The 23,983-nt window shown below is 42.5% G+C and overlaps 2 protein-coding genes across 4 annotated transcripts in view; one reads left to right on the top strand and one right to left on the bottom strand.

Annotated features, from left to right (window-relative positions):
- The window catches only part of GLT8D1 (glycosyltransferase 8 domain containing 1), a 69,978-nt gene extending 67,291 nt beyond the window's left edge, over positions 1–2,687 (bottom strand). The window contains exon 1 of one of the 3 annotated variants that reach the window (XM_073592427.1): positions 2,547–2,687. Coding sequence is in view for 1 of the 3 variants with exons in the window: in XM_073592426.1 (XP_073448527.1) it covers positions 2,512–2,533 (22 nt within the window). In the remaining 2 variants the exon portion in view is untranslated. Of the gene's footprint in view, positions 1–2,511 lie in introns of all 3 variants that reach the window. The other 2 variants (XM_073592428.1, XM_073592426.1) reach the window with 2 other exon arrangements.
- Positions 2,688–2,913: 226 nt separating this feature from the next.
- SPCS1 (signal peptidase complex subunit 1) lies at positions 2,914–20,540 on the top strand. Its single transcript, XM_073592429.1, has 4 exons — positions 2,914–3,197; positions 13,978–14,037; positions 20,063–20,149; positions 20,271–20,540. Exons 1-4 carry the CDS (start codon positions 3,162–3,164, stop codon positions 20,385–20,387), a joined length of 300 nt encoding a protein of 99 aa, XP_073448530.1. The 5' UTR covers positions 2,914–3,161; the 3' UTR covers positions 20,388–20,540.
- Positions 20,541–23,983: the final 3,443 nt, after the last annotated feature.

Below are 23,983 nucleotides of genomic sequence, written 5' to 3'. Positions count from 1 at the left end.
AGCTGAATTTGGTAGCAGGCGACGGTGGCAAGTGACACACTCAGGGTTTCCAATGATTCTGCATTATGGTGAGTTGAACTATTTTTTTTTTTTTTTTTACACAATGTAATAATGGAAATTATGCGCTTCAATCATCCTGACACCATATCAACCATGGTGCAGTGATGATTGAAGCACAAACACCAGCCATTGCCTCAACAAATTGCCCACGAAAAATCACTTACCCCCCACAGGCCTTGGCATAATTTTCTTTCATGCAGCCGGTCCCCAGTGTCAAAAAGTTTGGGGACCACTGTTCTAAACAGCTGCAATGGATAACTGCACTTTTTACACTGCTCTCTATCAAAAAAACCAAAACAAAACCCCAACCAAATAGCTAAATACACAATTAAAATACATGTATTACATACATTAGAGCTAGAAAAAAAATAGGTTATCATAGACAATACAGCCTTGGCCAAAAGTTTTGAGAATGACAAAAATAATAATTTTCACAAAGTCTCTGCTACCTCAATTTTTATGATGGCAATTTGCACATACTCCAGAATGTGATGATCCGATGAATTGCAATTCAGGGTGCCCAAGAAAGTCCAGCAAGCGCCAGGACCGTCTCCTACAGCTGATTCAGCTGCGGGATCGGGGCACCACCAGTGCAGAGCTTGCTCAGGAATGGCAGCAGGCAGGTGTGAGTGCATCTGCATGCATAGTGAGGCGAAGACTTTTGGAGGATGGCCTGGTGTCAAGAAGGGCAGCAAAGAAGCCACTTCTCTCCAGCAAAAACATTAGGGACAGACTGATAGTCTGCAAAAGGTACAGAAATTGGACTGCTGAGGACTGGGGTAAAGTCATTTTCTTTGATCCACTTTCCGATTGTTTGGAGCATCCGGAAAAGAAAAGGTGAGAGTTACCATCAGTCCTGTGTCATGCCAACAGTAAAGCATCCTGAGACCATTCATGTGTGGAGTTGCTTCTCAGCCAAGGGAGTGGGCTCACTCACAATTTTGCCTAAGAACACAGCCATGAATAAAGAATGGTACAAAACATCCTCCGAGAGCAATTTCTCCCAAACCATTCCAAGAACAGTTTGATAATGAACAATGCCTTTTCTAGCATGATGGAGCACCTTGCCATAAAGCAAAAGTGGTAACTAAGTAGCTTGGGGAACAAAACTTTAACATTTTGGGTTCATGGCCAGGAAACTCCCCAGACCTTAATCCCATTGAGAACTTGTGGTCAATCCTCAAAAGGCGGGTGAACAAAAAACCCCCACAAATTCTGACAAACTCCAAGCATTGGTTATGCAGGATGTGGCCCAGAAATTGATTGAGTGTATGCCAGGGCCAATTGAGGTCTTGAAAAAAAAAAAAAAAAAAAAAAAAAAAAAGGGTCAACACTGCAAATTCTGACTCTTTGCATAAACTTAATGTATTTGTCAGTAAAAGCCTTTGACACTTATGAAATGCTTGTAATTATACTTCAGTATACCATGGTAACATTTGCCAAGAAGGATCTAAAAACGCTGAAGCAGCAGACTTTGTGAAAATTAATATTTGTGCAATTCTCTAAACTTTTGGCCACAGCACAGCCTGCATTTACACGCACATGAACTTTAATGGTATCCTAGTCTTGGTCCGTAGGGTTCAATATTGAGTTGGCCCACCCTATACAGCTATAACAGCTTCAACTCTTCTGGGAAGGCTGTCCACAAGGTTTAGGAGTGTGTCTATGGGAATGTTTGACCATTCTTGCAGAAGCACACTTGAGAGGTCAGGCACTGATGTGGTCAAAAAGGCCTGGCTTGCAGTCTCTACTCTAATTCATCCTAAGGTGTTCTATCGGGCAGAACCACTAGCCATAGCAATATGCTCACACCCCTGCATTTTGCATGTTTAAAATAAAATTTTAGTTTTAATTATCATGATATAAAGTAATGGATGTCGGGGCATTTTGATATGTGTGATTTTTTTTTTTTTTTTTTTTATGGAGGGTGGGCAGCATTTTATTCTTGGCCCCAGGCAGTACGATGTTTTGGGCCAGCCCTGCGCACTCTGTGCATGATTCCCGCACTGCATGTGAAAGTGCTCTGCCCTTGCAAGGTGCATTCAGGTACCATTAATTGTTAATGCCACCCAAAAAGCATCTTGCAAGCATAGAACCCTTGCAGCCACCAAAATGCAGGGTACCACATGCTCCTAACCTTGCAGTTTGGTGCTGCGCTTTTTTATGAATTCAAGTGTGTTTGGCAGAAGGGACCGGGCGTTCCAGTGTGAAGCGGCCCAATACAGCAGGCAGTGTTTGGTGGGAATAGGTCTGTGATGAGGAATACTGAAGTAGGCCAGGGGGGAAATGGCTCAGCAGATGCTGTGGAAGCACAACACCCAGCATGCCCCTTCATAACACTTTACACTGGGGGGAGCTCAGTGGGAAGGTCTGTTTATCGTGCACACAGTCAGTCCGTGCTATGACCGCACATATTTATAATGACAGAAGACAGTACACACACACACCTACCTATATACACATATAGATACATACAGCGAACTCACCACAGTCTGGAAACCCCGCCTCCCGCACACAACTATATGCAGCCAAACTGCCAACTCAACATCTGTACAGATCTACAGGCAGGACACGCCCCCTGGGCCGATCACATGACTTCACTACACGCCACATGACCTATGAAATCAGACTGCGTGAACATTTGTCGGACATCTTAAATGTGGGCAATGGATTACAATAATACCTTAAACACGAAGACTTAAATTGCATTCTTGCAATAAGTTTACTTTGTCTTAGTGAACAACAACCTTTCTTGACTATATGTAGTGTAGACTCTAACAAACATTTGAGCTGTGTGCTAAGCTCTAAAGTTTGCCCTGAAGAAACATGGGGATCAAAGACAACCCCCCCTACCCATTTCCCCGTTATTCCACTGCTAATGCTGCAGGGCAAGAGTGGAATTTCACGAGGTTTTTCGTGTTGCTGCCAGTTAAGCTATACTTGGTGTTTGCTACAGTTCACGAGGCAGCTTTTTGGTTCACTTTCCTTCAGGCACCAAACGGGCACCTATAGGGGTCCTTCGTAGAGCTGACGCTACGCGGTGGTCTAAGAGCTTCCGGTTGGGACCCGATTGTGTGACAGAGGCCAGGACAGCTGCAACAATGTTGGATATATTCGCCTCCATTCCCACCCAGATGGTAAGCTGAACCCTGGTGGGGGGAGGAGGGATGGTTCACCCCATACCGGGGGATGGATGGAGTATGACATACACATTCATATCTGTGTACAGTCAGGATGCACGGAGCCCAATAATGCTGTATACTAGAGAGCACACTCCATGACACCCAAGTTCTAGACGGTTTTTTTTTTAAGTTAGGGATAAGGTGAGGAAGTCCTAAAAAAAAAAAAATAAAAAAAAAATGATAGTATTGTTGTTGCTGTCTGACCACACTGGGGAGATTTTCCAACACTTCCTGTCTATGTGACCCCCTTGCAACAAATCAGGGAAGCAGATGTCATGGAGACAGCAATAAACACATCAGAGGTCTATAGATGTTCTACATGCAGGGAGCGTGTAAACTGCAGTGCCAGGTTATTCATTTTGAATTACTGATGAGACGGAGTTCTGCCGAGAAAAGTCCCCCATCGGATAGTGTCTGCCCTGTACTGCGCAGGCGCAGCGCTTGCCCAATACGGAGGACAAAGGAGACGCCGAAAGTCTCCGAACATGAACGGCTGTTCATCAGCAGTACACGGCGCATGCGCAATTAACACTACATTGTGCCACATGCTCCTGAAGCTCCCACAACTCTGCAAGGGGCGGATGCATACAGAAGATAGCCAGAGCTCATACGATGGGGGAGGATTTCTCAAAGGGGCTTATGTGATATTGAGAAGCGTGTAAAAGCATACCTGCCCATCAACATTGCAAAACCCACCCTTCAGTTGTTTAAACACGCCCCACAAAGATCCTCCCCTTTGAGAAATACACCCCCATCGTATGAGCTCTGGCCATCTTCTGTATTCATCTGCCCCTTGCAGAGTTGTATGAGCATCGGGAGCGTGTGGCACAATGTAGTGTTAATTGCACATGCGCCGTGTACAGCTCATGAACAGCTGCTCATGTTTGGAGACTTTCTGTGTCTCCTTTGTCCTCCATACTGCGCAAGCGCTGCGCCTGCGCAGTACAGGGCGGACACTATCCGATGGGGGACAGTTCTCGACAGGACACCGGCACTGAACTGAAAGGCATCACTGATAATCTGGAGAAAATGCCACTGATTGGCTCTTCTCTCACGCTGTCAGTGTGAGGAGAGCCAATAACCAGCATTTCCTTGTTTACATGTGATCAGCTGTGATTGGACACAGCTGATCACATGGCTAAACAGCCGCTTCATCAGCTCTTTACTGAGATCGGGGATGCACCGGGTCCAGGAGACACAACGTGCCACTGAACACCGCCCTGCGGGCACGCAAGCTCAGCGAGAGTGGGACGACGCCATATGACGTTGTCCCAGAACAAGGGAACCACCTCGCCGCCCTCAATTGTCTATACAGTGGGCGGGAGGTGGTTAAAGGTATTTATGTAATGCCAACAGTTTTATGCTGTGCTTTACATGTTGTACATCCCTCAATCAGGGGCATGAGTCTGAACCCTCCTGGGCTATCCTGCTAATTAGCTGCCAGGGATGGTTCACACTGGAACGTGCACATTCCTGTGCAGTTTGGTTTGACAGACCCTTCATTTGATTGGGCCGCCAAAAGCATGGGAACAAGCAACAATTAGCAAGCACTACTTTTTAAGATCTTGCTGCACCAAACTGCAGGGTACTGTGGTTTGGTGGCCATAAATGTACTGCATTTGGGGTGCCGTTAATAATTTTGTCTTGCAAGGGCAGCGCGTTCATGTGTGGTGTGGGAAATGCACACGGAATGCACTTTTCCTGCACCACGTTCCAGTGTGAACAGACCCTCAAAGCAGACCTTTGCATATGGTGGCTGCGGGGGTTGGGAATGCCTCCACTGCCCGTGAAAGGCTGTCTGCTTTGACAACTTCTCTGGGCGATAGCTCAGGTAGGTTCAGACTCGTGTCCATACTCGCCTGACCTCATCCCTAACCTCAAGGATTCCACAGACCAAGGTCCCTATCTTGCATGCCTACAATCTAAGGCCCCTATCTTGCATGCCTACAGCCATGGCCAAAAGTTTTGAGAATGACGAAAATATTAATGTTCACAAAGTCTGCTGCCTCAGTTTTCATGATGTAATTTACATATACTCCAGAATGTTATGAAGAGTGATCAGATGAATTGCAATTTATTGCAAAGTCCCTCTTTGCCATGAAAATGAACCTAATCCCATTAAAAAAAATTCCACTGCATTTATGAAGAAGGCTTCAGGGTGCCCAAGAAAGTCCAGAAAGCGCCAGGACCATCTACAGTTGATTCAGCTGCGGGATCAGGGCTCCACCAGTGAAGAACTTGCTCAGGAATGGCAGCAGGCAGGTGTGAGTGCATCTGCATGTACAGTGAGGAGAAGACTTTTGGAGGATGGCCTGGTGTCAAGAAGGGCAGCAAAGAAGCCACTTTTCTCCACGAAAAATATCAGGGACAGACTGATATTCTCTAAAATTTACAGGAATTGGATTGCTGAGGACTGGAGTAAAGTAATTTTCTCTGATGAATCCCTTTTCCGATTGTTTGGGGCATCCCGAAAGAAACCTTGTCCAGAGAAGAAAAGGTGATTGCTACCATCAGTGCTGTGTCATGCCAACAGTAAAGCATCCTGAGACCATTCATGTGCGAGGTTGCTTCTCAGCCAAGGGAGTGGGCTCATTCACAGTTTTGCCCAGGAACACAGCCATGAATAAAGAATGGTACATAAACATCTTCCGAGAGCAACTTCTCCCAACCACCCAAGAACAGTTTGGTGACGAACAAAACCTTTTCCACATGATGGAGCACCTTGCCATAAGGCAAAAGTGATAACTAAGTAGCTTGGAAAACAAAACTTTAACATTTTGGGTCCATGGCCAGGAAACTTCCCAGACCTTAGGCTGGGTTCACACATGTGCGGGGCGAATTGAAGCTCCGTTTTCACAGCTAACTGACAAAGTAGTTGTTCAGTGTTTCACTTCAATTTTTGATCAGGTCAGGTTTACATCAGGATCACATTATAGAAGATAATGTGCTTGCAATTCGCAATGCAGAGTGCGAATGCAACGCATATATTTGAACCAGCCTCATTCAAATGAACTTATTTTAAAATGTGAGGCGAATTGGATGCCGTGTAAGGCGCATCCAATTCACATAGATGTGAACCCAGCCTTAATCTTATTGAGAACTTGGGCTCTCAATTCTCAAGAGGCGGGTCTTCCCCGCCCCCCCCCCCCCCCCCCCCAAATTATGACAAACTCCAAGCATTGATTATGCAAGAATGGGCTGCCATCAGTCAGGATGTGGCCCAGAAGTTTGACAGCATGCCAGGGCAAATTGCAGAGGTCTTGAAAAAGAAGGGGCAACACCTTAAATATTGAATCTTTGCATAAACTTAATGTAATTGTCAATAATAGCCTTTGACATTTCTAAAATGTCTTGTAAATATACTTCAGTATACCATAGTAACATCTGACAAAAGATCTAAAAACACTGAAACAGGAAACTTTGTGAAAATTAATATTTATATTATTCTCAACTTTTGCCTACTGCTGTACAATCTAAAGTCCCTATCTCACATGCCTACATACACATACTGGGACCAATATAAACAGGAGACTGTAAATCTACCAGCATATCTTTGGAAAAAAGAACAAGGAGAACATGCAAAGTACATGCAGTAGGTGTCCTGACCGGGATCCAAACTGAAGATCCCAGTGCTGTGCGGCAGAAATGCTGACCACTAAGCAGCTGTGGCACACCAGTGCACTAACTAGCAGACAATGTATGCCCAGGTCATGCATTGTGTTACACTGTGTGAGACAAAACAGTTTTCCTGTTGTGTTAAGCAGAACTAAAGCTAAAAAAAAAAAAAAAAAAATGCAAGCTATTTACTGCAGACAGACTTGCTATGTTTATTTTGCAATACAATTAACCTACTTGCTTGCTCACAGTCCTCTGAACAATGTACACATGCACAGCTCAGTTTCCATCTGGCACACTGCCAGAGTGCCAGGATGATTGCCTCCTGCACATGCATGGGCGTTAACGTCACCCCAAAACAGTCAATCAAGACGGCCAAAGACCAGCACTTAGAAGAAGTCAAGGAAAAGATGTTGAAGGACCTCGTAGACATCAGACCGTCGGAGAAGAGGTGAGTATATCTGCAGCTTAAAGTGGAATATTAGTCATATTTTCCACATTTTGTTATGTTACAACGAAAAATGTAAATGTGTATTATGTTTTTTTTTTTTTTTTTTTTTTTTTTACAAATATCTGAAAAGTGTGGATTTGTATTCAGCCCCTCTGAGTCAATACTTTATAGAACCACCTTTCACTGCAATTAGAGCTGCAAGTCTTTTTGGGGATGTCTCCACCAGCTTTGCACATCTAGAGAGTAAAATTTTGGCCCATTCTTTTGCAAAATAGCTCAAGCTCTGTCAGATTCGATGGAGAGCATCTGTGAACAGCAATTTTCAAGTCTTGCTACCGATTCTCAATTGGATTTACAGTGGGGACAGAAAGTATTCAGACCCCCTTAAATTTTTCACTCTTTGTTATATTGCAGCCATTTGCTAAAATCATTTAAGTTCATTTTTTTTCCTCATTAATGTACACACAGCACCCCATATTGACAGAAAAACACAGAATTGTTGACATTTTTCAGATTTATTAAAAAAGAAAAACTGAAGTATCACATGGTCCTAAGTATTCAGACCCTTTCCTCGGTATTTAGTAGAAGCACCCTTTTGATCTAATACAGCCATGAGTCATTTTGGGAAAGATGCAACAAGTTTTCACACCTGGATTTGGGGATCCTCTGCCATTCGTCCTTGCGGATCCTCTCCAGTTCTGTCAGGTTAGATGGTAAACGTTGGTGGACAGCCATTTTTAGGTCTCTCCAGAGATGCTCAATTGGGTTTAAGTCAGGGCTCTGGCTGGGCCATTCAAGAACAGTCACGGAGTTGTTGTGAAGCCACTCCTTCGTTATTTTAGCTGTGTGCTTAGGGTCATTGTCTTGTTGGAAGGTAAACCTTCGGCCCAGTCTGAGGTCCTGAGCACTCTGGAGAAGGTTTTCGTCAAGGATATCCCTGTACTTGGCCGCATTCATCTTTCCCTCTATTGCAACCAGTCGTCCTGTCCCTGCAGCTGAAAAACCACCACAGCATGATGCTGCCACCACCATGCTTCACTGTTGGGACTGTATTGGACAGGTGATGAGCAGTGCCTGGTTTTCTCCACACATACCGCTTAGAATTAAGGCCAAAAAGTTCTATCTTGGTCTCATCAGACCAGAGAATCTTATTTCTCACCATCTTGGAGTCCTTCAGGTGTTTTTTTTTTTTTAGCAAACTCCATGCGGGCTTTCATGTGTCTTGCACTGAGGAGAGGCTTCCGTCGGGCCACTCTGCCATAAAGCCCCGAATAGTGAAGGGCTGCAGTGATGCTTGGCTTTTTACAACTTTCTCCCGACTGCATTTCTGGAGCTCAGCCACTGTGATCTTTGGGTTCTTCTTTACCTCTCTCGCTAAGGCTCTTCTCCCCCAAACTGAGCTATTGGCTGGACAGCCAGCTCTAGGAAGGGTTCTGGTTGTCCCAAACGTCTTCCATTTATGAATTATGGCGGCCACTGTGCTCTTAGGAACCCTAAGTGCAGCAGAAATTTTTTTGTAACCTTGGCCAGATCTGTGCCTTGCCACAATTCTGTCTCTGAGCTCTTCAGGCAGTTCCTTTTGACCTCATGATTCTCATTTGCTCTGACATGCACTCTGACCTGTAAAGTCTTATATAGACAGGTGTGTGGCTTTCCTAATCAAGTCCAGTCAGTATAATCAAACGCAGCTGGACTCAAATGAAGGTGTAGAACCATCTCAAGGATGATCAGAAGAAATGGACAGCACCTGAGTTAAATATGAGTGTCACAGCAAAGGGTCTGAATACTTAGGACCATGTGATATTTCAGTTTTTCTTTTTTAATAAATCTGCAAAAGTGTCAACAATTCTGTGTTTTTCTGTCAATATGGGGTGCTGTGTGTACATTAATGAGGAAAAAAATGAACTTAAATGATTTTAGCAAATGGCTGCAATATAACAAAGAGTGAAAAATTTAAGGGGGTGTGAATACTTTCCGTCCCCATTGTAGGTCTGGACCTTGAGTGGGCCATTCTAACAGATGAATATGCTTTGATCTAAACCATTCCATTGTAGCTCTGGCTGTATGTTTGGGGTCGTTGACCTGCTGGAAGGTGAACCTCTGCCCCAGTTTCAAGTCTTTTGCAGACTCTAATGCCGCGTAAACACGAGCAGACTTTACGGCCTACTTGGTCCGGCGTACCGGAGTCCGTTGGACAATTCGATCGTGTGTGGGCTCTAGCGGACTTTCTATTTCTCAAAAGTTTGACGGACCTAGGAATGAAACATGTTTCAAATCTGTCCGATGGACTCGAGTCCGGTCGAAAAGTCCGCTCGTCTGTATGCTAGTCCGATGGACAAAAACCGACGCTAGGACAGCTATTGGCTACTGGCTATGAACTTCCTTGTTTTAGTCTAGTTGTACGTCATCACGTACGAATCCGTCGGACTTTTGTTGATCGTGTGTAGGCAAGTCCGTTCATTCGAAAAGTCTGCCGGACAAAGTCTGCCGTAAAGTCCGCTCGTGTGTACGCGGCATAACAGGTTTTCTTCTAAGATTGGCCAGTATTTGGCTTCATCCATCTTCCCATCAACTCTGACCAGCTTTCCTGTCCCTGCTGGAAAAAATCATCCCCACAACATGTTGCTGCCACCACCATGTTTCACGGTGAGGATGGTGTGTTCAGGGTGATGTGCAGTGTTAGTTTTCCGCCAAACATGACGTTTTGCTTTTAGGCCAAAAAGTTCAGTTTTGGTCTCATCTGACCAGAGCACCTTCTTCCACATGTTTGCTGTGTCCCCCACATGGCTTCTCGCAAACTGCAAACGGTTTTTCTTATGGCTTTCTTTCAACAAAGGCTTTCTTCTTGCCACTCTTCTGTAAAGGCCACCTGAGCTGTGGATCTCTGCTGTTCCTCCAGTGTTACCATGGGCCTTTTGGCTGCTTCTTTGATTGATGCTCTCCTTGCCCGGCCTGTCAGTTTAGGTGGACAGCCATGTCTTGGTAAGTTTGCAGTAGATCTGCACAATTCTGGCTAAAATGAGAATCACAATTTTTTTTTTTTGCTTAGAATAAAGATCCCGATTGTCGCAGTGTAACATCATCTTTCACATTATACAAAAAATTTTAGCTAACTCTACTGTTTGGTTTTTTAAATTCATTGAAGTGATATATAATATGTGTTTAGGGGTTCTAAGTAATTTTCTAGCAAAAAAATACTGATTTTAAGTTGTAAGTATAAGTGTCAGGAAAAAGGTATTTAGGTGGTTAAACTGACCTCATTTACAAACCGAAGTTCATCCCTTTTATCTAAAAGAACCAAATGATGCAATATTTATAGTTATCTCAGTGCTGAGCAATGTTGATAACCATTTGCCGTTTTTTATTTATTTATTTTAACAGCTCTGAGCACAGAATGGCTCTGCACATAGAATTGTGGAAATGCCGGGTTAAGATCGTGAGGGGGATTGAATCGAGATCGTGATTTTTTTTTTTTTTTTTTTTACTGATTAATTGTGCAGCTCTAGTTTGCAGTTGTATCATGCTCTTTCCATTTTCGGATGATGGATTGAACAGTGCTCCGTGAGATGTTCAAAGCTTGGGATATTTTGTTATAACTTAACCCTGCTTTAAACTTCTCCACAACTTTTATCCCTGGCCTGTCTGGTCTGTTGCTTGGCCTTCATGATGCTGTTTGTTCACTAAGGTTCTCTAACAAACCTTTGAGGGCTTAACAGAACAGTTGTATTTATACTGAGATTAAATTACACGCAGGTGGATTCTATTTATTAGGTGACTTCTGAAGGCAGTTGGTTCCACTAGATTTTAGTTAGGGGTATCGGAGTAAAGGGGGCTGAATACAAATGCACGCCACACTTTTCAGATATTTATTTGTAAAAAAATTTGAAAACAAAAGCAGGGATGGCGGCTACTTCTCAATCGTCTAATGATGTGTTAGCTACTTCAGTGGAGGATCCTTCTTCAGCTGCGGCCATCTTAGCAGCCATTATGGAGTGTAAAGAGAATCTTAAGGGGCAAATGGATTGGATAGCTTCTGATGTCTCTCAGATTCGCCAAGATCTGGACGGATTCAAAGATAGGGTTTCGGAGGTAGAAAATAGGGTCTCCACTTTGGAAGCCTCTACTAAACGGGACACTAAAGAGTTGCAGGCTTTACAACTACAGGTTAAACGGCTACAGGAGCGAGCTAACGACACTGAAAATCGTCTTAGAAGAAATAATGTCCGTATCCTGGGCTTACTGGAAAGGGCTGGAGGGACTAAACTAGGGCCGAAACAACTAATCAATTATAAAATTAATCGATTACTATTTTCATAATTGATTAATCGGCCAGTAACATAATGGGGTTAAAAAAACTAAAATGAGCCCTTAAATATTACTTTCACTGTTGCACAGTAAAAAAATGAACACCTTACAGTAGCGATTATTTGCTCTTTTTGTACTATGAAGGGCTCATTTTTTATTTATTTTTTTGACCCCATTATTTTACTAAACATCTTAGGCCTGGTTCACATCTATGTGTTTTTTGGTGCTTTTGCAGAAACGCTCTACAGTTCATTTAATGTTCACATCAAAGCTTTTTTTAGCTGCTGCGTATTTGGAAAGGGTCAGGTACTTTTTTCAACGCAAAACGGTGCTTTTTTGGTTCAATAGACTTCAATGGAGAAGCTGCAGAAAAGCATTTTGCAGCAATTTGTTTTTTTTTTTTTTTTTTTTTTTTCTTTATCTGCCCAACAACATATTGGCCAAAAAAAAAGGCATAAGAAAATGCAAATTGCAACAAAATCGAAAAATCTTTGTACATTCGCTGAATGAAAGAATGTTGTTTGAGATTTTGACTTGCTTTTAACATTGTTTTTAAAACGACTGTATTTTTGAACGAAAACCACATACACTGTCTAAAAATTCCTTTTGACTAAGAAGTTTTCAATTATTTCTAAATTTTCTCGTCGCTGTGGTTGAAAACGAACGTCGATTTGACCCACTAAAGATTAGAAAATCGAACGAACCTTCTTAAAATGACATTTTTTTTTGGAAGGAAGACAGTGTTTTTGTATGGCCAGCATATAATATATTACAATTCTGTTTGAAAATCTGCAAAACAGTCTAATTTTTTTTTTTTTTTTCTTTTAAATAAAAAAATTTGATCTGAGTCTGATGATATTTACTAGATTCAACCTCTAATAGTATATACAGTATATCTCTTCTGTCCGTTATTCTCAGAGTGGATTGAAGAATAAATTGCCTTTTTTTAAAAAAAACTTTACATATTAACTAAATTATACACCACACTTTTTTTAAGGTTATTAATCGAAACAAAAATCGGCCAACTAATCGATTACGAAAATAATCGTTAGTTGCAGCCCTAGACTAAACCTACTGAATTAGCTGAGCAATTATTTATTACAATTCTGGGCCTGGGTAGTGTGCCACCCACCTAAACCTGGGGCACCCCCTAGGCCTTTTTTGTTACGACTTCTAAAAGTCTATTGTATTCAAGGTTTTACATGTCCACTCACAGATATCTATCTACACACTATTGTTACCAGGATTTTTTAAATTCTACCCCTTTCACACTGTGGCTGTGGCCGCACTAGAGCTAAAGCGCCACTCGTTTTAGCAGCACTTTACCACTGTTTAAGTGGCGCTTTTCGGCCGCTAGTGGGGTGTTTTTAACCCCAGAAAAGGGGTTCAAAGCGCTGCCCATTCATTCCAATGGGCAGGGGCATTTTGGGAGTTCTTTGTACAGTGCTCCCAACCCGCCCCAAAGATGCTGCTTGCAGGACTCTTTTTTTTTTTTTTTTCCTGTCCCGCAAACGCACTGCCCCAGTGTGAAAAGGCACATTGGAATGAATGAGAGGTGGTTTTCAGGCACTTAGCAGAGGCTATTTCTAGCACTAAAGTGCCTGAAAACTGCTCCAGTGTGAAAGGGGTCTAAGTGCTGTTTAGGCTTGTTACTGCTTGCCTGATGTGGTTTTTTTTTTTTTTTTTTTTTTTTTTTTTTCTGCTACGTTTTTAGAAGCAATTTCTGAGATGCTGCAACCACTGTATCTGGCAACCAACAACCATCACAATATGGCCAGCCATATAGGGAGCAAATTTTTTTTGGGCAACAGACAGTGTTGACAGGGGAACCCCTCCCGCTGAGCCATTGTATTCTAAAGAGAGTGATTATTGCTGTTGCTGGCTATACCAGCGCTAGCGATAATCGTATGTAAAATCCAGCAGGCTGGTTGTACCCAAATTGATCGCTCAACCTGGGTACATTCAACCTTGCCCATACATGGTTTAAATCTCAGCTGGTTCCTGCTGAACTGACCGAGATTTAAACCGTCTGTGATTTTTTTTTTTTTTTTTTTTTTTCCCCATTGTAACATTTGGTGAATGACAAATTAACCATAACTTAATGCTTTATGTATTGAGGTACAGCCACATGACTAATAAAGTGGGCATTAGCATGCTCTATTAAATAATTTGTCATGAAACGGAACATCTGTGTGAGTAGGCTCAGATGGAAACAGCCGGACTCCAGTTTGTACGATGTAAGAGAACCAAATAATTTACTTACCTTTTTCAGAACTAATACAGAGGTGTTTTGCTTCTGAGGTTGCATGAAGGTTTTAAAATATATATCTATGTTTGACATTTATACATTTTATTTTTTTGTAGGATTACAAAGGCCAAAAACTTGCAGAGCAGATCTTCCAAGCAGTAATTCTCTTTTCAGCAGTAAGTAAATATCTTGCTACTTTTAAATGTATGTGCATCATTTTATCTGTCTGCAGACGTTTTCAGAAACAAAATATACTGGTTGATCTGTTCACATCAAACATCTACCCCTTATGTTCTTGGTAGTTCGAAGACTTCCATGCATGCATTGTGTGAAATGTTATTTATTTTATTAAAAAGAACAATAGTTATCCTCATGAAAAACTTGCATACGATCTGAGACAATTGAAGTGGCCAGAACAAATAGGAATGTTTTCCCATTGTAAGCTAAAGAACCCATGAGGCAATAATTGACATTGTGACAATTCACCTCTGTGTTTTGTAATAAAGAATCACTTATGTATTTAAACCAAAAAAAACGAATTCTGCATTTGTTAGCCTAGGTCAGGGGTCTCCAAACATTCTGAACAAAGGGCTGGTTTATTGTTCTTCAGACTCTAGGAGGGCCGGACTGTGGCCAGCTGGAGTGGAAATTTTCCTGGCATCAGTGGGAGTAAACATCTGGTATTAGGGGGAGAAATAGTGCCCCATCGTTGGTATCATAGGGAGAAATAGTGCCCCATTAGTGGTGTCAGTGGGAGAAATGGTGCTCCATTGTCAGTGTCAGATGGCAGAATAGTGTCTCGTATCAGTGGAAAGAATAGTGTCCCAAGGGCAAGCAAAGGGCCGCAGTTTGGAGACCACTGGTCTAGGTAATCCCCAAATAATTCAGACAACCAGAACGTAGTGCCGCATAAATCCTGCAGCTCACTTACACATCACAAGGGATGCTTTAGACCAGCGGTTCCCAACCTTTTTTTTATGCCCCACAGCCTTAGTAAATATTGAATTAATGTTCTCTCCACCTACAAAGGTAATATCACATTTGAGGATTCATAAATCTATTTTCTAGTTTGTAGTCCATAAACAATTGAGTATTTCAATTCTAACTTAGTCAAAAAATAAAATAATAAAACAAATCCAAATTGTGAACACAAAATTAAATGGGGTTGATTTACTAAAGATAAAGACTGCACTTTGCAAAGGCATTTGCTCCAGAGGTTAGTAAATGAGTGGAAGCTCTGCTGACTTCCACCATCTAATCATGTGCAAGCAAATATGCTGTTTTTTTTTTCCTCCTTTAATTGGCTATTCTTTGCATAGTAAAGCTTCTCCTAAGTTTTTGAGCTCTGGAGCAAATGCCCTTGCAAAGTGCACAGTCTATTTGCCTTTAGTAAATTAACCCCATGAACTTCTTTTATGATTTTGTCAAACCGTGCAATTTTCTTGCTGACTGCGATCTGCAGGTCTGGCTCTGGATTCAGACCATTCCTAGATACAAAAGATAACTCAATCCAGATTCACACAAGTGCATTGTTGCAAGTGGAATGAGGGCACAGAGAGGTTGGTTTACTAAAATTGGAGAGTACAAAATCTGGTGCAGTTGTGCATGGTAGCCAATCGGCTTCCAACTTCAGCTTCTTCAGTTACGCTTTGACAAGAAACCTAGAAGCTGATTGGTTACTATTCAGAGCTGCGCTGGATTTTTTTTACTCTCCAGTTTTAGTAAATCAACCACAGAGTGTTTTTCCACCAAGTCTTGGGAACATGCCCAGTACTGCACTCCAAAATCTTGCTTTCAAAAACTCTATCTGTCCACAAATGAGTAAGATCTTTTTTCAGCTTTTCATCATCTGACATTTTCTCCAAATTGCATGTATATGAATCCATGATCCATTCTTCTGAAATCTTCAGAGCTCCTTTTACTCAGAAAATGTTATGAGTAAAACAATATACAATGTGGGGAGGGGGCTTGGGGGTGCAGAGACGAGCCTTTTTGTGGCTGCACGAAGTGCAGGATCTGACAGAGAAGTTCTGTGTCTTAGCTACAGGAAAGGTGCAAGGGCCACATGAAATTGGCCTGTGGGCCTTGTGTTTGACACTTGTGCTTTAAAGTATAAGTAACTGATTGTCAGAACTTTGCTTTTAAAAGCATAAATACAGCTAAAGTCCGAAAAATCAGCACAAGGGACATAACTTATTCAGCAGGATGGGTCCCTTGTGCTAATTCCTCTTCCGTTTGTAGAAATCACCTTCCGTCCACACTCTTCCCCACCACTCACTGCCTTTAATCCTCTGGTGCAGCGGGATTATTAAGTAAGGGGCTGTTGCAGACTTTCAGCAAGGGAGCCTGACTAGGCCTGCTCTTGCAGCCCAGCTGCTCCATTCATAGAAGCCATACTACAGCTTCCACAAATTAAAAAGGATCCAACAATGGACTTGGCAAACCTCAATTATCTTCCCGCCCTCTCTTCATAGATCATGTTGGATTCATAGAAGCTGTAGTATAGCTGGGTGGAAGGGACAGGCATACTTTGTTGGTGGATTTTGGTAGATCTACAAAAAAATTGCCTTAGGCTTTAATTCTGTTATTCTCTTCTTTTGATTAAATAAGACTACTACCACTGCTCAAGGCACAGAGGCATTGACAACTCATGGCTCTTAAGGGGCACAAGCTACTCCCCAACCCCCCCCCCCCCCTTTTTTTTTTTTTTTTAGACCCCCAGAAATGCTATCTCACATACCCTAGCAGCATAATCCACAAATGGAGCTCAGATAAAAATCACAGCCTGAGCCCTGGATATGTGTACGCTCACCGATTCCCTGTGTGTTTCCCTAGTCAGCCAGTACTCAGAAAAGGGCTCAGACCCACAGAGTACAGAACTGCTTTCGTCTGTCTTTTAGAGCTGCCTGGTGTTGAGCTTGGCAGTACATCTGTGCTTTGCCCATGTACGGCAAAGTTACAAGTTGAATACAGACCTTCACAGACACATATACTTTGCCTTCCTTTTACTCCTGTGCCATTCCTTTCAGACGTTAGGAGTGAAGGAAAGTCCTCTGTAAGTTATATGTCACTGGAGTTGTAGCTTACATGAGACAATTGACTTCCTGTGTCACAGAGCTGAATGGCCCCGTGGACTAACTTGGTGCGAGTCGTATGCTCCTCCTATATAAGGGTATATCCAGGTAGTACGGAGTATCTGCTTTTGCTCTAAAGCTGAATGAAGTTGGGGGAAGTAAAAGAAAATTAAGCATATACTGTTGAGGAGGGGTATACCGCAAACTTGGTGCTTGTTTTAAGCAAACGTCTAGAAGTTTAGATATGCTTATTTTCGTCAAATATCCTTCAGGCCGCTATTCATCTCTGCTATGAGAGTCTAGCTTACTCCTCCCTTCCGCACTGTCAGTGAGACTGCACATCATAATGAACGACCGGTGGTGATGTGCAGGAGGGATTGGGGAAGAGGCTAGAGCATGAAGGTAGCAGAGGGCTTGGGAATTATGAATATTATCTTTATAGGTTAATTATGTTACCTTTCTACAGATTAAAGAAGGTTTTGAAATATTGTCATTTTTAATTTCTCAACAAACAGTACATGAATAACACTAATGTATGTGCTGGTCTTCATATCCCTTGAATAGCTGGTACACATAATCCATGAATACTTTACAGTCCAAAAACCACACTAGGCAGCTGCAGCTCTCAGAAATTCCACCGGGTGGCACTCTTTTGTGTTTTTATTTTTAAAGTGGAGGGCCACCCTAAAATAGAAAATGGCATGAAAAATCTTAAAAGAAATAAAAAAAAAATTTTGAAAAAAAAAAATTTTTTAAAACTTACCTGAACCCTTGTTGCTAGGCAGTCTTCCTAATCTGCCTCTTCCTATTCCACGGCGTGTTCTGCTCCTAGCTGAGCAGCCCCGTTGCCTTCTGGAAACTGTGTGTGTTCCCAGAAAACCACGGGGCACTTCACAGTTCGCCGCGCCGCAGGAAACTGTCAGTGAAGCCGCAAGGCTCCACTGCCTGTTTCCCTTACTTAGGATGGCGGTGCCGGGACCTGAGGGACAGGTTGGCCTCAGGCGGCGGACATCGTGGGCACCCAGGACAGGTAAGTCTACTTATTTAAAGTCAGCAGCTACAGTGTTTGTAGCTGCTGACTTTAAAAAAAAAAAAAATTATAGTGGCTGGAATGCCGCTTTAATTGCTGCCTGTGTCCCATTGGGAAGATTTTTCCTCCTTTCCTGTCAAGTGACTCAAACAGGAAGTGTAATTGTATGCAGTTTAGTAGTTATTAAAGTAAACGGGCCTTAAGAAAAATATGAAGGTGGTCACTGCAGACCCAATTCTAATGCCGCGTACACACGGTCGGACTTTTCGACCAGACTTGTCCGACGGACCAAATCCGGCGGACAATCCGATCGTGCGTGGGCTTCACCGGACCTTCAGCGGATTTTTCCAATCGCAAATCTGACGGACTTTAGATTTGGAACATGCTTCAAATCTTTACGTCATAACTCCGTCGGACCCAGAAATCTGCTCGTCTGTATGCTAGTCCGACGGACAAAAACTGACGCTAGGACAGCTATCAACTTCCTTATTTTAGTCCGGTGTACGTCCTCACGTACGAATCTGTCTGACTTTTGTGTAATCGTATGTAGGCAAGTCCGGTCATTAGAAAGTCTGTTAAAAGTCCGCCAAAAGTCTGTCGGATGGGCTGTCGGACTTTTGTAGCTGAAAAGTCCGACCATGTGTACGCGGCATAAGACTATTTGCCTGCTTGTCATGGTTTTCCTCCCAGGTCAATATTTTGAGTCACTAACCCAGAACAAGCAATCGGCACTTGAAGTCAGAACTCTTGATTTACATGCTTGTTGCAGGTCAGCAACTACTACTATTGGCGCTATTAGGCAAGGGCAGCATGGCACAGAGCAGTAGCATTTTCAGTAGTCAACAATTGCAGAATGTGTTTCTCTCAGGTTTCCTTTTAAATCAGGGTTCACTAAATGGCGGACCATGGTTTGGACCTGGACCGAGTGACAGTCCTGTCCAGACTGCGGCTGTGTCACTAAGCCTGGATGTACTCTCTCGCCGCTGCTATTGTCCTTGCAGCGGGCAGGGGCAGGAAGAACGGCATATCGGTGCAGAGAGTTGGGAGTATTTTCAGATTGACAAGCTGGTAATCACCTGCTTGTTAACATAAGTTGGGCAGCTCCTGCCCTCAGTCCTGATCCTGCAGCACCTCCTGCCCCCGCCTTCTGTGAGGATGATAGCAGCAGCCGACCAGGAGACCCGAGAGAGAACACCCAGCTGCTATGTCTCTCTGTCCTAGTAAGACTTTGCATGGGAGGCTGCAAATGAAAGGGTGTGATTGTGATGTAAAGGAGGAGGGGGAGCTATGACTGCAAAGGGCACTGTGATGTGTAAGGGCATGATGATATGTGAAGTGTACTACGGGCACACTCCCATCCTCCTGCAAGGGCTCGTATTGTACGTTGTTTCAAAACAACGGATTGTTTTAATAAAGCATTCGTTACTTCAAATTTTCACTCTGCTTGAACTGTTTACCGGACATTGCTCCCCCTGTTGAAGACACTAATGTACGGTTGGGGGAGCTGTGAAGTATTATACAGGTGGTCCCCTAGTTACAAACATCCGACTTACAAACGACTCCTACTTACAAACGAAAGGAGACAACAGGAAGTGAGAGGAAATCTACCCCTAGGAAGGGAAATTCTCTCCTGTAAGAGTATTATTATGGGAAAATGTACCCCCACTGAAGATTTATCACCAATCCTTGTTTCCACAAAAACCCAAAATTTTCAAAATCCAATTGTCATTGAGACAGAAAGTGAGGTGAAATCTTCTGAACAGGGGCACAGACAGCAAAACAAATGTTACAGGGGTGATGACCCTTCCCTATGCTATCCAAAAAGCTTAAAAATTGCTTTTTTGTCTGGAGCTACACTTAAAAAAAATGTACCTGTTCCGACTTACAAACAGATTTAACTTAAGAACAAACCTACAGACCCCATCTTGTTTGTAACCCGGGGACCGCCTGTAGTGCTAACATGAGGTTTGAACCTCTGCTGGAAGAAGAAAACTTACCAACTGTACCTCCATAAATTTAAGACCCCTGCTTTAAATGATAGCCATGAGAGGTAGAGATTGACAGCACTGACTTAATTAGCTATGATGTTTCTTCCAGGTGGTCGGCTTCATCTATGGCTATGTGATTGAACAGTTTGGCTGGACAGTATACATAGTGATTGCTGGCTTTGCTGTGTCTTGCTTGGTATGTTTTATTTTTACTCTTACTCTTTATTTTACTATCCAAAGCTACCTTTTATTAAAGGGTGGTAAGATTTTTGTAAATAAAGTGACAGATGAACATAACATCTTTCTCTAAATTGCAGTTAACACTTCCTCCGTGGCCAATGTATCGTTGCCATCCACTAAAATGGCTTCCCGTCCAAGACAGTGCTACAGATGACAAGAAACAGCAAGACAAAAAGTCCAAAAAGCACAAGTAATTTTTATGCTTGAGGGCCCAACCACCAAGTCACATGACCATCAGTGAAAAATGGACTTGAACTGATATTCCTTCTGCTAAGCAGAAAATTGTACTGATAGAGATTGTTACGGTATTGTATAAACGTCCAATAAAATGGCCACGCTGTTGTTTATGTTTTTGTCTCACTTTCTTTTTGCTATGTTATGCTTTTTTAATGTTTATCTTGGTCGAATTAAAGCTGATCTACAGGCAGAAAAAAAACACTTATTTTATGTCATAATGATTGGTTTACCTGTTAACCTGAGAAAATATGACCTTTTAGATCAGATATATAGCTTTGGTAAGCTAAAAAATTAAAGGATAATTCACTTTAACAAAAAATAATAAATGCACATTTTTTTTCATGTAAGAAAATGTGCATTTATTATTTTTTTTATTTCTAAAGCCTCTGTTCTGGAGCCTCTGTGTGCCCATACAGTGCCTTGAAGTATTCATACCCCTTGAAATTTTGTCATGCTACAACCAAAAACGTAAATTAATTTTATTGGGGTTTTATGTGATAGACCAACAAAAAGTGGCACATACGGTAATTGTGAAGTGGATCGAAAATGATAAATGGTTTTCAAAGTTTTTACAAATAAATATGTGGAAAGTGTGGCGTGCATTTGTATTCAGCCTCCCTGAGTCAATATTTTGTAGAACCACCTTCTGCTGCAGTTACAGCTGCAAGTCTTTTTGGGGATGTCTACCAGCTTTGCACATCCAGAGAATTACATTTTTGCCCTTTCTTCTTTGCAAAATAGCTCAAGCTCTGTCAGATTGAATGAATGGGCATCTGTGAACAGCAATTTTCAGGTCTTGCCACAGATTCTCAATTGGATTTTGGTCTAGACTTTGACTGGGCTATTCTAACACATGATTATGCTTTGATCTAAACCATTCCATTGTAGCTCTGGCTGTATGTTTAGGGTCACTGTCCTGCTGGAAGGTGAACCTCTGCCCCAGTCTCAAGTCTTTTGCAGACTCTAACAGGTTTTCTTCTAAGGTTACCCCGTATTTGGCTTCATCCATCTTCCCATCAACTCTGACAAGCTTTCCTGTCCCTGCTGCAAAAAAAGCATCCTCACAACATGATGCTGCCACCACGTTTCAAGGTGAGGATGGTGTGTTCAGGGTAATGTGCACTGTTAGTTTTCCGCCACACATTGCACTTTTTGGCTTAAAAGCAAAACGCTATCTTGGTCTCATCTGACCAGAGAGCACCTTCTTCCACATGTTTGCTGTGTCCCCCACATGGCTTCTCGCAAACTGCAAACAGGACTTCTTATGGCTTTCTTTCAACAATGGCTTTCTTCTTGCCACTCATCCATAAAGGCCAGATTTGTGGAGTACACGACTAATAGTTGTCCTGTGGACAGATTCTCCCACCTGAGCTGTGGATCTCTGCAGCTTCCCCAGAGTTACCATGGACCTCTTGGCTGCTTCTCTGATTTAATGCTCTACTTGCCTGGCCTGTCAGTTTAGGTGGACAGCCATTTCTTGATAGGTTTGCAGTTGTATCATGCTCTTTCCATTTTCGGATGATGGATTTGAACAGTGCTCCCTGAGATTTTCAAAGCTTGGGATGTTTTGTTATAACTTAACCCTGCTTTAAACTTCTCCACAACTTTTATCCCTGACCTGTCTGGTCTGTTGCTTGGCCTTCATGATGCTGTTTGTTCACTAAGGTTCTCTAACAAACCTCTGAGGGCTTCACAGAACAGCTCTATTTATACTGAGATTAAATTGCACACAGGTGGACGCTATTTACTAATGAGGTGACTTCTGAAGGCAATTGGTTCCATTAGGTTTTAGTTAGGGGTATCAGAGTAAAGGGGGCTGAATACAAATGCACGCCACACTTTTCAGATATTTATTTGTAAAAAACATTGAAAACTATCTATCATTTTCCTTCCACTTCACAATTATGTGCCACTTTGTGTTGGTCTACCACAAAATCCCAATAGAACACATCTACGTTTTTGGTTGTAACATGACAAAATGTGGAAAATTGCAAGAGTTATGAATACTTTTTCAAGGCACTGTACATCATACAGACAAGCAGATACAATCTGACAGGAATACATAATGAACTACCACAGTGCTGTGGTTTGTGGAGAGCAGGGGCCAGTCTGTTCAGAAGATGTTTACACCCTGAATATGGGTGTAACATGTTACGAAAGGTGTACTTTTTCTTTAAGTGTATGCAGCCACCAGGAAGATACTTTCATTATGGTCATGCAAGTAGCAGTTTCCTTTGGCTGCATCAAATGCATTTCTGATTCAGAACCACTGGGCCATTGCCTCACTTCACTTCACTTCACTTCACTTCTCTTGGGCTTCCAGCCACCTAAAGATCCCCTTACGGTTCATCGTGTCTCCCACCCCCCATGGTGGTCCACCAAGCCAGCCTTTTTCAACCAGGGTGCCTTCAGGGGGTACTGTGGCAAAATGCCTAAAAATTGTATATAAGCCAGCTGGTGGATGAAGCATTCCTTTTAGTTGCACAAAGCCACAGATTTTCATTGTGCACCATTACAACCTTCTAGCCACTGGTGTCCTAACAACGAATCACATCATCAGTTGATAAGGAGGACATAAGGAAATTATTCCAGACGGCTGCACAGCTGCAGTTGTGAGGTGCCGATTGCATCCCCTCCCTGGAGCTCCTGTGGAGTCGTGTGTAAAGGCCAGTAGCGTTCTGCCCTGTTAGTGCTTCAGCTGGGGACCCCACATCATCTACTCCAGCTAATCGTTGGGGAAGGAGGCCGGCTTCCTCCACTCGCAGCCAGGGGAGGAAGGATGACCACCTTCTCTCACAAACTGTATCCGCTGTTGGGAAAATGAGCCGACTGCTCCATCTCCCATACCATCATCCGGCTGCTGGACAGACGCATTCCTCCATCCAAGATCGTCCCATGCAGAATCCTCATCTTGTTTTTTTTCGTCCATTTTGCCTCCATTAGAGGAGGGAAGATGGTTATATAGAGATCTGTAAGTAGCTCATTATACAAGAGATTCCTAATCATAAATTCTTTTCCCCTCCCTCCTCCTGTTAATTTTTCTACATATCTCCATATGAAACACGTGCAATTCATGGGGGAGGAAAAATAATATATGTGTGTATATATAATATTGCACCAAAATAATAATTCCCTTTTGTTTTTTTTTAATATATATATAGCCCAGTTTTGTTAATATGGAGTATTGGTGGAAATGGGCGATTACAGAGGTCAGTTTAGTGATCGAAGCATCATTTAATGGAAGTAGTACGCTCTTTGTCTCATGGTCGATCCCTAAATTAGCATAATTAAGCATATTCAAATTATTAACTTTTTTAACAGATTAGAGTTTGCTGGGACCAGATACATCTTTATAAGTTGTATAATTGTTTTTATTACCACCTGTCAAGGAATTCATTATGGTGGTTTATCTGTTAAGTTGCTATAGTTCCACTGCTGTAACCAATGCCTATAAGTAGTTTTTTGCCTTCCCTACCCCTGTATCCTTTTAAGATCCAAGACCGGGAAGGCATAACCGTAAGCTTATCTCTTCCCCTATAAATTGGCGAGTTAG

The sequence above is a fragment of the Aquarana catesbeiana genome, linkage group LG07 (genome assembly GCF_042186555.1).
Source record: "Aquarana catesbeiana isolate 2022-GZ linkage group LG07, ASM4218655v1, whole genome shotgun sequence".
Lineage (NCBI taxonomy): Eukaryota > Metazoa > Chordata > Amphibia > Anura > Ranidae > Aquarana > Aquarana catesbeiana.
The sequence above is the reverse complement of the archived record's forward strand: the minus strand, read 5'-3'. Positions and strand labels throughout refer to the sequence as shown.

What these genes read in the sequence shown, in the direction of transcription:
- SPCS1 (XM_073592429.1), top strand. Translation starts at nt 3,162, where the DNA reads ATGTTGGATATATTCGCCTCCATTCCCACCCAGATG. An exon ending in CCTCCATTCCCACCCAGATG is followed by an intron (nt 3,198 to 13,977) that starts GTAAGCTGAACC and finishes ATTTTTTTGTAG; the next exon opens with GATTACAAAGGCCAAAAACT. An exon ending in CAGTAATTCTCTTTTCAGCA is followed by an intron (nt 14,038 to 20,062) that starts GTAAGTAAATAT and finishes TGTTTCTTCCAG; the next exon opens with GTGGTCGGCTTCATCTATGG.